At 43.0% G+C, this 15,929-nt stretch overlaps 1 protein-coding gene across 12 annotated transcripts in view; it reads right to left on the reverse strand.

Annotated features, from left to right (window-relative positions):
- The window catches only part of KLF12 (KLF transcription factor 12), a 370,074-nt gene that overhangs the window by 86,973 nt on the left and 267,172 nt on the right, over nt 1–15,929 (reverse strand). For 11 of the 12 annotated variants that reach the window (XM_073346757.1, XM_073346748.1, XM_073346728.1 and 8 more), the window contains one exon: nt 2,180–2,239. The exons of the other annotated variant lie outside the window; for it this stretch is intronic. In XM_073346757.1, the coding sequence (XP_073202858.1) occupies nt 2,180–2,239 (60 nt within the window). The remainder of the gene's footprint in view (nt 1–2,179; nt 2,240–15,929) is intronic. 12 annotated transcript variants of the gene reach the window in all.

Below are 15,929 nucleotides of genomic sequence, written 5' to 3' on the forward strand. Positions count from 1 at the left end.
CAAATTAAACCAACTGTGATGAGTTTTCCTTGCAGTATGTTGAAGATTTAAGTGAACTGTAGGAGTTAACAATTTCATATGATATATTGAGATTATCCCATTATCCCGAATTATACCTTGGGTTACATCTGTGCAACCACACTGATGATTCCCCATTGCTTAAGTGAGGTTGCATAGATGTAACTGAGGGGCACAATTCAGCCCATTATGTTTAAAATATTCAGAAGAGCCTATAAATCATTTCCTATGTTTTCTAGCTGTGTTAGGTTTTATTTGACTCGCTAAAATACTGGACTTTATTCTCATCTGACACTAGTGTAAATCAGGAGTAATTCCACTGAGTCAATAGAGTTACAATGGAGAACAACTGGTGTCAGAATAGAATAAGGCGCATTAAGTCTCCAGATGGTCTACCCATGCACTCTAAGGAATCTTACTAAGGTTAACTTGTATGCATTATTGAAGACATAAAGCTAGTATTCATAAACTGTAAATAGCATATTCATAGTGTGTAGATGTTTGAAATCCCCTAACTTTCCTGACTCAGGGATCACACAGTAACACAAAATCTGCATAGACCACCCCCAAAGAAAAGAAAATGAAAAACAGAATAAAGAAGATGAGCTGCTGAGAAAAAAATAAGTGTGGGAGCTATGTTTGAAGTGCTGAGGAAACCCCTGTTTCATGGTCAGCTGCTCAAACATATCTTATTCTGACATTATGTGAAAGTTAAGTGGGACATTTTAGTCTTACGAAAATCCTAGAAAAATGAAAATGCTATTAAGAAGTGTCATAATTTACAAATCAAAGCCCTTCTTTTAGGGTAAAATTGAGAGATTGCCATCCCCACTGGGGATCAAAAGGAGCATGTATCCAAAATGGTAACAGAAATGTTCAAATATACATTCCTTAAGAAACACAACATTTTAGGACAGTAATGGGCTCTCTCTCCAACAAGGAACAATTTCCAAAATTGTGGTTGCTCTTTCAACTGGCTCGAAGAAAGGTATTAGGGTTGGGGTTTTCATATGAGAGCAGATATGCCAGCGATCACTGATCAGGTTCAAATACTTACTTAAAATCAATGAGTTTATATAATTCTTTTCTTCCCAAGCAATTTTAGTGCCTTGAGCTGGCCTGAGAAGGTGAGTTACCATTGCCATTTTGTAAATGTTGGAGAAATGGGAGTTTGAAGTTTCTGTAATATAAATTTCTTTAACTGTATATTAATGGATTAGGAGAATCATTTATCTATTTGACTGTTAATTTATGAATGACAAAATATAATTTCTTTCAAATGTTCTCCCTCTCTTAATTTACTGATGAAACTGAGGTCTAATTATAAATTTGAGGAATGAGATTTTTCTATAACATATTTGTTTACACTAAACATATACTGCTATGATCTAAAATAATCTAGGACATTTCATTGTATATGTTTTAAAATTTGATAAAACAAAAACAAACCAACACAAACAGTTAATCCCCATGAACATGTTATACACAATATCAATGTCATATGCATATTGGACTGCACATATGTAAATGCTCTTTGTGCAAGCCAGACATTTACTGGAGCTCCCAATGACTTCACAGCACTTGCTGGAATATCCCACATTTTACTTCAGTGGGAATATCTAGGAGCTCAGCACTTGAAAAAGCAGGGTATTTATGTAGAGGCCAATATATGGAATTAGGAACCTAAGTTTAAACACACATTTTTGATCATTTTAGCCTCACTTCCGCCTCCCTCCCCTGGAAAAGGTATGTTGCTCTTTTGTAACAGTTGTTCTATCACACTATAACCTTGTGAACCTTGGGATCACTGGCAGGGATTAAAACCTACGTTGACAAATTTCAATTGTGGAACCTTGTGTAAAATGACGTTGTTATTAATTTCAAAGAGTTTACTTTGGCTGTACTCTATATCTTATCAAGCATCAGAAGAGCCATGATTGTTTGTTCTATTTTCATATTTTATTTACCAGGAGTTGAAAATACTCAAACTTAACCCTTTCCCAATCCAAAACCTCTGTATCTAATGACTTGGCACAGCCCCACATGCTGTCTCTTACAAGAGCCAGCCAAAGAAAGACAGAAAGAAAGCTTAACATGAACTGCCACTAAACTTTGTCAAACACACAGAACATTATATAATACACAATAAAATACTTCATACCTGGAGTTGAAAAAACGAAAAGTGTTAACAGCTGACCTGGCACAGCCCCACATGCTCTCTCTGGAAATTGAACACAGACAATTAGGAATTTTAAGACACCCCAAACATTTCATGGGGCCTAGACAAACTGGAGGAATACCTACTGCAAAGGCAGATGGCTCAGAAATGGAAGGGAATTATAATTTTTCCCAAAACTCACTTAATACTTCTAAAAAGTCAAATGGGAGTTTTGCCATTGACTTAAATGGGAGCAGAGGCCAGCTTTAAGGTCCCAAATCTCAACAACTGATCATTCTTGTTCACTTTGAGTATTTTCTCATTAAACAAGCAATCATCCGCAAAAGAATACAATGTTAATATGAATTTACATGAGGAAACCATTGCAAAAAGAGGGAGAGAAATTGGAAGTGAATTTCCACTTCCAGAATTCTTGCTGCTAAAGTAATATAGTTCTCAATATGCCAAAAAGAAAATCTAGCTGTTAACCCTTTTTTATGAAAACTCTAACTCCAGGGACAATACATCATTTTCTACAATATTATTTGAAATTTAGCACCACTTATATATAATAACTATATAAATTCTTATGCTGTAATTTGTAACGCATGGAATATTCCTTTATACCAGAAGTGGGCAAACTACGGCCCGTGGGACCCTCCTGCCCGGCCCCTGAGCTCCTGGCCCGGGAGGCTTGCTCCCGGCCCCTCCCCTGCTGTTCCCTCTCCCCCTTAGCCTCAGCGGACCGCACCATGCTCTGGGTGGCCGGGCAGCACAGCTGCAGAGCCACAGCCTAAACCGGTGCTCTGGGCGGCGCGGCTATAGCGCTGCCAGCCACCGGTGCTCCAGGCAGCGCGGTCAGGGGGTAGGGGGGTTGGACAGAGGGCAGAAGAATTCGGAAGGGTGGTCAGGGGTTGGGGGTGTGGATTGGGGTCGGGGGGTCAGAGGGCAGGGAACAGGGGGTTTTGATGGGGCCTGGGTCCTGGGGGGACAGTCAGGAATGAGTGGAGGGGTTGGATGGGGCAGCAGGAGGCAGTCAGGGGTGGGAGGTCCAGAGGTTGTCAGGGGACAGAGAGCAGGGGGTGGTGGATGGGGCAGGAGTCCCGGGGGTGGGGGTTGGGGGCTGGCAGGGGACAGGGAACAGGGGAGGGTTGGATGGGGCAGGAGTCCCAGGAAGCCATCAGGGGGCGAGAAGCGGGGGGAGGGGGGGTCGGATAGGACGCAGGGGCCGGGCCACACCTGGCTGTTTGGGAAGATACAGCCACCCCTAACTGGCCCTCCATACAATCTTGGAAACCCGATGTTTGCCTGCCCCTGCTTTACACTAATGAATTCTGATCTATTACATATGCTTGAAGAAGGAGCACTATACAGCTGGCTTTCTGAAACAGTTTCACCACATAAAAAAAAAGAATCTAAGGAAAGCAAAGTCCATGAATAACTCTCTTCAGTCTTGCTACCTGTGGTTCAGACCTCAAATGTTCCATGAAACTTGTCTGAGACCAACACCCAAAGAACTAGCAAAAATTAAGAAAAAAACCTTATTTCTCTAGCACACTAATAATTGAACAAAATTTCATTGGAAGCCTTAGAATGGGCCAGGCTACTGGAGGAGCTCCTTTATACAGTTGTCATTGATAACATTAACATGTCCAGTGGGAGATTTTCAAAAGACACAGAGAGACACCTCCCATTGATTGTCATCATTTTCACCCCACTGATGTCCTTTTAGGCCTTTGAAAATCTCTCTCTTATTTCACACTTTAATATTTCCAAAATTGGAAAAAAAATCCAAAATATAAAAACCTCAAACATTTTTTTTCTGAGATATTGCAACACTCCTTTAAATTATCCTTAATTTGTTTGTCATAAGCACATAACAAACATTATTTATCTTTGCTATTGCATGTTTCTTTGGTTTTGCCTTAATCAAGTAATAAAGATTTAATAACAAGAAAAAATCTGCTAGAGTGATGAGACAGAAAAGAATGTAATGAATTTTAAGCACAAGTAAAAGTCATTAGTTCCAATGTGCCTGCCATATTGGCTTTATCTTAATGACATCTACCTATTTTCTACCATAAATCCTCTTCTCCAATCCTTTTCTTCTACAGTAAACATCTCCTGATCTTATTAGTTGCTTATCAGGCACAAAGTGATGCATAATTTTTCTCAGAGTTGAATCAGCATATAATCAAAAGGCATTGGGATAAATACTCCTCTCAGAGGTACTCAAGTGGCTTTCATTTGAAATCCATGGAAGCTGCACACAAGCCTCCTACAGCAGAAACTGGATTCTAGTTTGCACTGGCAAAATGAAACCTGGAAGTTATAATACAGAATGACACTCTCAAGCTGCACTCACCTTCCCATCTTATGCTTCACCCTGTTTCACCATTTCGGCCCAGATAACAGAAAAATAACTACTCATTAAAGATAATACAACAACGCAGGCAAAAAACAGGTTTGTGAGAAAGGAAAATATTTGTCATATTGAATTTTACACAAACACAAAAGGCAGTTTTTGCATGCAGCTAAAAACTACTATTTTCTCTCTCAAAAACATTTTTGCTGTGAAAATGGTGAATTTCCACTAGTGACTAATTCAATTAAAACAAAAAACAACCCCACAATTCTGCACAACATTGTGAAATTTGCCATTTTTATTGGAAAATGCTATCATTCTCTGACAGAAATGACATCATTTTGCCATGAGTTTAAATCTTAGAAATATGAGTATGTGCATATGAATATTCACTAAGTGGTACTTTTACCCTGCACCAGCAATTTAAATGAAGGCAGCTGGTACTAAGATACCACCTCCAGCTGCAGATAATGGAAACTCCACAAAGAACCAGCTAACAATGTTCTAGCCACTCAGCTCAATGAATTGGCTAAAAATTCGACCACCATCTTTAATCAAAATGGAGGGATAGGATATTTACTTGCTGTGTAACAGCCACAGAATTATCACTGTGCTGATGGGGTATTTAAATAGCTCAACATTTTGACCAATGTTGACAAAATTTCAAATGTAAATTTCCTTGCCTTTAGTCTTTCCTTGCCTTTAGTCATTTTTTTGCTCTTGCTGAAGTTAAATAGGTGATAGCACTTCAGTTCAAAGAATCCATCTGCTGTATGCATAACACAATAGTGGATTTACTCATAAGTACTATTCATTTTACAAAATGTTTCACAAATTACAAAAGAGCTGAGAGCACATTTCTAAGACAATATGGTTTGACTCCTTATGTTTATATCCATGCTCAGAGGTCCAAATTGTGGTCTTAAACTGTAGTATAGGAAATATGATGATGGCATACAGAGACACTACACAATACGTTGGTGTGCTTATTCTGTATGGAAATTGCATATACATAGAACTTTATAAGCAATGTTACTAAGATTAAAATACATACTGTGGCAAGGGGAATACCACATTCTATTTTGAATAGTAAAGGCTTAGAAAGCCAATGAATATATGTTGTAAACCAGGTAGCAATTGCAGGATATGAAAACTGCTTGGTAAAGAGGACAATCTCTGTCTCAATGAAGTGAACGATTGAGAACAGATAATTTATTTGACAATAGCCTGTTTATTTTTCTGATGCTGGAATGTTCATGAGGAGATTGCGATTTTCTTGAATTTATTCACTTTTCTAATTTTCTCTATGGATTTTGAAACAAAGTTTAACACTATGGATTGATCAGGTACAGTTCGGACTCAGTGGTGAGGCTGCACACAGCCCTGACACAGCACAAGGCCTGGGCCTGCCCCAGAAACACCCTGGGACCCTGCCCCTCTATGCCAGGCGCACCAGGTGTGGGGCAGGCAGGCTCAACCAGGCAGGATACAAATGTGGAGGGGCTTAGTGTGGAGGGATCCAGGTGTGGGGTGAGAGGATTCTGTGTGGGACAATCTGGGTGCTGGCAGCTCAGTCAACGGTCTAGGTGTGGGGGGATCTGGATGCACAGAGGCTCATTGGGGGGGATCCAAGTGCAGGGGCAATGGGTCTCTGCGGGGGCTACCAGATGAAAACGGTTGGGGCTCAGTAGAGGGGTCTCGGTGTGGGTGTCTCAGCGGGGGGGGTCTGGGTACTAGGGGAGTGGGGCTTTGTGGGGTGGGGATCTGGGTGCAGCTAGTTGGGGGTCAGTGGCATGGGAGGCTGGATGTCAGGGGCTCAGGGTGGTGCAGGGATGTGGGCCTCATCAGGGTGGGGGTTTCACTGCGGGGGTTCAGTGGGGGTTGGTCTGGGCGCAGGGGTGGGGTTCCAGAGGCAGGGGTTATGGGTGCAGGGGGGCTCCAGATGCAGGGGTTGAGGTCCAGTGGGGTGGGGTTTGGGTATGGAGGGTTAAGAGCTAAGGGTATGTGGGGTGAGGCTTGGTGGGGGTGTCTGGGTAGGGGAGGTCCAGATGCCCAGGGGTTGGGCGGATGGGGCAGCAGCTCCTTGTACAGTAACCCCTACCCCCACAGCTGAGGAGTGATGGGGGCAGGAAGCAGAGGAGGATGCTGAGCTTCCTGCAGCTGGGGGAGGTTTCTGGGGGTGAGCTGACACAGCCCCTGCCACTCCTTGCAGGAGAAGAGGAAGTCCCATCCTCTCCTGCCTCCAGCCCAGCCAGGACTAGCAGCTGATTCTGGCTCAGGGTAGGAGCCACTGGTTGGGGTGTCCCAGCCCTAAAGTGATTTTCCTCTCCAGTGGCTGCTCCTGGTGCCTGAAAGGATGTACCTGTGCAGCTAGGGAGTGGTGTGTGAGTGCTCTTGCAGCTTCCCTGTCAGAAAGTCATTTTTTTTGCAGGGAAGCAAAGAAATCTGCGGGGGACATGAATTCTATGCACACACAATGGCGCTGAATTCCCCCAGGAGTAGCTTTAGCCAAAACTTCAATCTTGACTCACCTATTTGTTCTTACTATAGAGATTCAGGTATTCAGTTTGACTCCAAAATCTTTGACTATTATCATCAGCCACATCTCTACTATTAGTCACTTTCTTAAACACTGCTCTGCTAAAATTCTTATTTCAGTCTTCAGCTCCTTTCATCATGACTATTGTAATTTCCTCCTGTGTGGTTTCTTTAAACACCAACTAGCCATATTTTAATGTGTCCAAAATTCTAATGTTTCACTCCACAGCCACACACCTCATCATCTTCTTGCAGGTTCACAACCATATGTATCATCATCAGCCTGAGACAGGGTGACCATATTTCCGTATGCTGAATACGGGACATGAGTAAAATTACTCGTATTCAAGCAAGTTCAACAGCAATCAAGCTGAACTATGCAGTACAAACGTTCAAATTAACATCAAGTTGACTGAGCCCTAGGTTAAATATAAATTCTGTGTAGCTGGATTATTTTTATTTACCTTCTTATGTTTAAGGCTTTAGGGTTCACATGGCGAAGGGTGATACACACACCCCTACTCCCCCCACATACACACACAGGCAGACCTGACACACACCCACACTCACATACACACTGACCAACCCTCCCCTCTCTGCCCTGCCCTCTCTGCCCTCCATGCCTGGCTGGGCCCCTGGGATGGACCTGCCTCTCCTGGTACCTGGCGCCGTGTCCTCCCAAGGCAACACGGGTGGGTGCACGCAGGGTCACATGCCCCTCCCCCCCAATTTCTGCCAAGGAACCTGACTGCAGAGACTTCAGCGAACCAAGCCAGAGAGGTAGCTCAGCAGGGGAGGGTGCCTAGGGGAAGAATCATAGAATATCAGGGTTGGAAGGGACCTCAGGGGTCATCTAGTCCAATCCCCTGCTCAAAGCAGGACCAATCCCCAACTAAATCATCCCCGTGCTCCCTGGGGGCAGGACCCAGGGTGGGGTGGGGTAGGTTGGGAGAAGAGGGTGCTAAGCCCCTACCCCTGGGGCTGCTGTGTACCCTGCAGGTTCAGGGTGTGAACAGTCTGGAAATTGCTCCCTTCCCCCACCATTCCAGAGCTTAGCTGAGGGGCAGAGAGGGCTGTGCCAGGGCTGTGTAGGGCTTTGGCACATGCTGGGCTTGGCTCCTCCTGGCCAGCACCCTGCTCTGGAGGATCTTGGGCTTTCCTGGGCTGCCAGAGGCAGCGGGAGCGGGGGAAGGAAGGAACCTGCCAGCCAGGCTGTTGGTGAGCTGAGCTCTCCCACCGGGGCTGGCTCTCCGCACAGCGCTGGGAGTGGGACGCACCCCGCCAGGGGGAATATGGAGGAGCAGTGCGGCTGAGCGGGGTGGGGTGAAGGGGCTAAGCAGGGAGAGGATAGCAGGAGGGGGAGCACATAAAGGGCTGATGGGTGGGCAGCAGAGGTGTCATAAATATAAAGGGAAGGGTAAACCCCTTTGAAATCCCTCCTGGCCAGGGGAAAGCTCCTCTCACCTGTAAAGGGTTAAGAAGCTAAAGGTAACCTCGCTGGCACCTGACCAAAATGACCAATGAGGAGACAAGATACTTTCAAAAGCTGGGAGGAGGGAGAGAAACAAAGGGTCTGGGTCTGTCTGTATGCTGGTTTCTGCCAGGGATAGACCAGGAATGGAGTCTTAGAACTTTTAGTAAGTAATCTAGCTAGGTATGTGTTAGATTATGATTTCTTTAAATGGCTGAGAAAAGAATTGTGCTGAATAGAATAACTATTTCTGTCTTGTGTATCTTTTTTGTAACTTAAGGTTTTGCCTAGAGGGGTTCTCTATGTTTTTGAATCTAATTACCCTGTAAGATATCTACCATCCTGATTTTACAGGGGGAATTTCTTTATTTCTATTTACTTCTATTTTTTATTAAAAGTCTTCTTGTAAAACACTGAATGCTTTTTCATTGTTCTCAGATCCAAGGGTTTGGGTCTGTGGTCACCTATGCAAATTGGTGAGGCTTTTTATCCAACATTTCCCAGGAAAGGGGGGTGCAAGTGTTGGGAGGATTGTTCATTGTTCTTAAGATCCAAGGGTCTGGGTCTGTAGTCACCTAAGCAAATTGGTGAGGCTTTTTACCAAACCTTGTCCAGGAAGTGGGGTGCAAGGTTTTGGGAAGTATTTTGGGGGGAAGGACGCGTCCAAACAGCTCTTCCCCAGTAACCAGTATTAGTTTGGTGGTGGTAGCGGCCAGTCCAAGGATAACGGGTGTAATATTTTGTACCTTGGGGAAGTTTTGACCTAAGCTGGTAAAGATAAGCTTAAGAGGTTTTTCATGCAGGTCCCCACATCTGTACCCTAGAGTTCAGAGTGGGGGAGGAACCTTGACAAGAGGCGACACGTAACTGCCCACCACCTGCCCACACTCACCAGCCACCGCAGCTCGCAGCACACAGCCAGTGACCGGTGGAAAAAGGATGGGGATTGGGGCCCTGCTGGCCAAGACCCGGCATGCAGCAGGGGCTGCGCTGATGGACCACCGTGGGGAGTGGCTGGCCCCACCCGCTGCATCTTCACCCCACACCAGCCTTGCACACCCATCCCTATTGTCGGTCACTGGACCCCACCCCCCTCAACGCTGGTGGTGCGGGCGGCTGGTGAGCCGGGATTGGCCAGCAGCAGGACCCACCAGTACTGATGGGGGGGAAGATAGAAAATATGGGACAATTTGCCCATTTTAAGAAAAAGTCAGGACACCTGTAGGAGGGCTTAAATATGGGACTGTCCCTTTAAAAACGGGAGGTCTGGTCACCCTAGCCTGAGACTCCAGTTGGTAGGAACAGAAGCAGCCAAAGCCTGGATGGTTGCACTGGGGTTGAGCAGGTAAAATGGGGCCCAGCCAAGGCCACACCTCCCCCTAGCATCTTCCCTAGATCCAGTACTGTGGGAGGGGAGTCCACCCTCGCTCTGGAGGCATTAAGACCCAGGTGGTCCCCACCTCCCATCACATGGGCTTGGGAGAATACTGCAAAGAGGAACTAGCCAGACCCCAGCCAGTAGAAGGGACCTTTGGTCCTTTGAACATCCAGAGAACTTTCCACAGTTTTGATTGGACTTTCTCTGACTTGTGCTGATTGACTGTTTGCTCGAGCTCTTCAAGTTCCGGCTGCTCTTTCTAACAATTTCTTCACCTCATTTTCACTCCACACCATCCTTCCTTGTGCTGTTCCACTCATCCTCTTCCTTTCAGCTTACTCCTTCCTAGCTACCCCTCCCACAAAACATGTCGTTTGGTGCCATCACACTGTTCACTCTGCTTGTGTGCTGGCTCTCTTTCCCGATTCTGTGTCTGTCTTGTCTATGCTTATCTAAGCTCTTTGGGGCAGGGACTTTCTACTGCTTTGTTCAGGGGTAGAAGACAGGCATTTCTGATTCCAGCTCTTCTCTGGTTTGTTCTGTGGCCTTGGGCAAGTCACTAACCTGAGGATAACAAGTCTTATTTTCCTACCACACCAGAGACCTATAAGCTTTAATTAGTTAAAGTTTGAAAATCACTTTGAAGAGGAAAACTGCTATGTAAATGCCTATCATATAAATTAATAAGCTACAAAATCAGTAGTGTGCAATAGTTTAAAAAAATGCAAATTTAGGTAAACATCTTTAGGAATATAAAATCCCAATATGCTATAGTTTAATAACTAACATAAAGTAACAGGCAATGCTTAGATCAAAACTAAAACCTTACAGGAGACAATTAAATGGTGACCAAAATGTAGAACTTTATAGAGTCTAGGAAACAGGATCTTTAAAAGTTATTTTGTTTGTGGCGGGTGGAAGATATGAAAGGGAGTGAGACATACACACAGAGAATCCTCATTAACTACACAGTATTTCTGCAGATTCTCTAAAAGTTGTTGTTCTTTTGTAAACATCCAAACTTTGATTAAAGTTTTGTGGTTGAATCCTGGCCCCAATAAATTCAGTGGCAAAACTTCCGTGGGCTTCAAGAGGCACAGGATTTAACCTATAATGGTTTTATTAAACTCAGTTCTTTCTCCCAGCTTATTTAGCACACAATTTAAATATTTTCCTTTTAAAGAAAATATTACTACTTGTAATGGTATGGTATAAATATGTACTCAAGCTTAATGTCTAGCATTTGAAAGTGATGCAGAAGCAGAGAATACACACCTTAACGTCACTGTTCTTTGCTACATCCTAATTTATTCAACAGTTATGCGTCACTAATCCTTGTAGTGGAGACAGGAGAAAATAATTTATTGTAGATCAAGCTAAAAGGGTGTTTTTGTTTGTTTGTTTTTTCAAATTAGCTTTCTTCCAGGAACAATTTGACAGTATCTCAGTTTCCTAATATATCATCATTTAAACAATACTATATCCTTTCAAAACAGACAGTTATGTCAATTTTGCATGAACTTGCTTTTGATTTATAGCTTCAGTCAACCTGGCACTTGTTCAAGGAAATCACTGACTGATGTGAAATCTGTTATCCTGGCAAGAGGTTCTTTCAGATACACTAGCAAATTTCCACACCAATGCCCCGAACCGATGTGCATGCGCCAAACAATACTGTTTGATTGTACTGACCAACCTTGCAAATTAAACTAATTTTTTTGTTTTGCACAAATTGTCCAAAACCATTGCAACGTGCAAGAGGTACTTTATCACCTTTATAAAGAGAACAGATGGGGTTAAAATAATCAAGAAATCTATTCTTAAACAGCAGGCATGGTCATTTAGCATTGCTATAGCCTATGAAGCATACCAAGTACACTAAGAGCTGTTCTATAAATATGTACAGGCCCTGAAAGTTCTGATGCTGTTGTGTTAGGATCCTTTAATATAGCTTTAGGAACACATATGATTATGAGAATACAATTCTATGATCTATTATGTGTTGTAAATGGCCACAGTAAATTTACTGAATGGAATTAAATGACAGGCATATTAAATGCATATTAAATGATGAACAATCTTGTTCAGAGAAAGAATGGTCCAGAGTTAGGACACCAGCCTAAGATGTGAGAGACCCAGGGTCAGTTCCCTGCTCTGCTACAGACTTACTGTGTGAACCTAGATAAGTCACTTAGCCTCTCTATGCTTCACTTCCCCAACTATAAAATCATCCCATCAAATCTATGCAAATTTTCAAAGTGAGCAGCAACAAGTGGTTATGGTTTCATAGAGGATAGATGTACTGTCTGAGGAAGCAATGCTCCTGCAAATGTTGAAAAACACCTTCATTTACAGAGCCTGGAGACTCAAGACAAAGCCCTTTGTAACCAGAGCAACAAACTGAAGTGAAAGATCTCTAATATGCACAGGGCAGAAGTAGTAATGGCATTGGCTGAAGCAGGGAAAGAGACAGTACAAGTGTGAAAAATGAATGGATGACGGGAACACAACTGTAAATCTCAGAATTAAAAAACATCCATATGTTTATTTAAGTTAGGGGGGTATAAGGAGACTCTGATCTGAACTTTACATACTATGTCTAACAGTGCTACACATACAGTATTACTGGTCCCATACCCAAGCTGCCTATTAGGTCTGCAGTGGTATTCCTTTCCCATTGATATATTATTAGAAATACAGTGTGCATTGCAATCATAAACATTCAACAAAGCAGGATCATCATAATGATGTGACCCATCCAGAGAAGAATCTATAGTAGAGACAGTGCCCCTATACTCAGCCTCATACATCTGAACACCTAACAGCATCCAGCCCAATGCATCAAGGTCCCGCTATCTGGATAATCAGTATGATACGATATCCCAAATGAATCTCCTATTAAATTCACCACTGGTACATCCACAGGTATCCAGAGTCTCCTCCACCCCAAAGGCTCCACATCAGCACCAAAATTTTCTGTGACCCTAAGAGCCAGAAGGCAAAGGTGAAACGCTTCCTTGTGCAGCATTACTTTGCTTACCTCTCCACTTCTTAATTTTTTTTAAAAAATTCCTCCCTCTATGGTGATCTCTCACCTTAAACTCATTAAGCCAAGGGGATCAGCCACATGGGGCAGGAATCTCACACCTACACAAACACCTTGGGGGTGTGGTCAGATAGGCTCTCCCACCTCTTGGGACCCAGACATGGCCTCAGCTGCCTAAACTTCCCATAAAAGACCAAAGAGATGGTATAGGGGAAAAATTCAAATTCCAGTTTGCTTTTCCAAAATTTACAATTTTAACACTGCACTAACACAGACTTTGTACTAAGGACAAATCTGGCCTCCAACTTGTGCAGCAAAACCACTGTAATTTCACTGGAAAGGGGACGCAGGATTCCAGCACCTCATGCAATGATCTGCACCCCATGCACCATAGTAACCAATTCTTGGGAGCCACATGGGCATAAGCTGGTTGGGCCAGGGAAAGAGACCAGGCTGAGGGAGAGGGATGACATGCTGCATGAAATGGGGGGAGGGGAACAGTGGGCAATGCACTGTATCTTTAGGTGCTCTACTGCTTTTCTGTGGCCTGGTGCATGAGTCTTACCACAGGCCTCACAGAGATCCCTAGTGCACATCTAATATCCAGCTCTTAATAGAGGTTGCTGTCCTATGAAGCTCAGTGCTAAGCTATCAATGGTGATAAGATTCAGTGTCAAACTTCCTCTTTCTTATTAGAAATATTTATACATCAGTACTAGGGCCCGACCAAATTCAAGGTCCATTTTGGTCAATTCCATGGTCACAGGATTTAAAAAAACGTAAATTTCATGATTTCAGCCATTTCAATCTGACATTTCACGGTGTTGTAATTGTAGGGATCCTGTCCCAAAAAGGAGCTGTGGGGGGTCACAAAGTTAGTGTGTGGGGGTTGAGGAACTGCTACCCTTACTTCTGCGCTGCTGCTGGTGGCGGCCTTGACTTCAGAGCTGGGCAGCTGGAGAGCGGTGGCTGCTGGCCAGGATCCCAGCTGTGAAGGCAGAGCCACCGCCAGCAGCAGCACAGTAGTAAGGGTGGCCTGATATGGTATTGCCACTCTTACTTCTGCACTGCTGACTGGGCCCTCAGCCAGCAGCTGCCACTCTCTGGCCACCCAGCTCTGAAGGCAGCGCAGAAATAAGGGTGGCAGTACCGTGACCCCCCTCTAAAATAACCTTGTGACCTTCCTGCAACTCCCTTTTGGGAAGGACCCTCAATCTGGGAAACACTGGTCTCCTCTGTGAAATCTGTATAGTATAGGGTAAAAGCACACAAAAGACCAGATTTCACAGGGGGACACCAGATTTCACGGTTCGTGATGCATTATTCATAGCCAAGAATTTGGTAGGGTCCTAATCAATACAAATATGCATGGGACTCTACCAACATAGATGTGACATGTTGCTCACAACCTAGAGACCTCTCTCATCTACACGCTTAAGGCAACTAAGCCCAACAACTGTTAGCAGCTGGAACAAATCTTCAAATTACACTGCCTTAATTTTGTAATATATATTATAACTATTGCCATAGGGCAGCAGAGACTAACATTAGAACCTTGTATACAGAAAACTCCTAAAATACCGCAGTGTATTCTGTCAAATAATACACTGTACCTTTAGAGCTAGGCTATTTGGATTAGCTTTGCTGAATTAAACAATGGCTATGAAAAGTAGTCAAAATAAGAGTGCCAAAAAGTTTCAACCTGTCTGTTTTTCAAACAAAACAGGCAGGCAGAAAAACAAGTTTTCCGGCAAAATTAACTACTTGACTGTTTTTAAAATATTATAAAAGAACTCAGGGTGCTACATAATAGCAAACAAGTAGTTTTTAGCATTTAGATTAATACCTGGTTTTTGGATGGTCATTTTTTATTTTAGGATTAATATGGACATGGAACATAGCATCCACACAGGAAGATTAAGTGCAGTATTTAATTAGTGGACAGATGAAGAACAAGGCTTTCATACAGACCTTCCAAATAGTTATGGAAGAGTAATTTCCAAAGATAACAATCTAAAAACACAGCTATTTGTAAAAAATACTCATTTAATTCATAGATCATCAAAATGAAAGTCTAATATAAAGCAAAGCCCCTTCTTACACATACTGTTTCTTTAGCTAGTGAATTTCCTTTCAAACTTTCATTGAATTTCCCCATAGTTAACTCCACCTGGTAGATTTAGTTACTCCAGGTGAGTTGGCAGCCATTCATTTCACGTCACTTGGGGTTAACATAGAGGATGGCTGTTTTCTATAATTCACTGTTTCATCAAAATTAATTCATGCTAAACAAATGTTTTGAGCAAATATGTTAAACTAAGCAACCATATTTTGCATACAAACTCACCAGCGATCACAATGAAAGACAAATTATGGTAGATATAGCAGCGAAAGACATATATATTCCTTATAAAGTTTAATTTCTGAAAGTGGAGTAGGCAAAGGCCCATTTCTGTCTAGCACCACATACTATTCATAGTACCTGCTGGCCAATTTTTCATTTCTTTAAAAAGTCACGATAGCACAATATCAGACCCATAAAGCATAAAAAAATGTCATTGGCATGCAGATCCCACCATGCCTTTGGGGGTGTGGTCTGTCCTCTCAGTGCCTGTCCCACAATCTGGCACTTACAGGCATGGCAGGATCCCCTTACTGCTTTAGTCAAACACAAGTTATTGGCCTTGAAACATGGGAAATTGGGTGAAATTTAAGGGACTGTGACAGACTGGAGATCAGACTAGATGACCTAATATTCCCTTCTGGCCTGAAACTCTATGACTATCTTAAATATTACGTTAATTCTCTATTTAATTTTCAGAAGAAACTTAATATCTCACTTGTGAAACAACATGTTCTACAAGACCTATGGCACCAGGCAATCACCTGTATATCCAAGGATGGAAACAGATTGATTGAGATAGGTACAATATACTGACACTTCTTTCTAGATTT

Source organism: Lepidochelys kempii, chromosome 1, assembly GCF_965140265.1.
Source record: "Lepidochelys kempii isolate rLepKem1 chromosome 1, rLepKem1.hap2, whole genome shotgun sequence".
Taxonomy (NCBI): domain Eukaryota; kingdom Metazoa; phylum Chordata; order Testudines; family Cheloniidae; genus Lepidochelys; species Lepidochelys kempii.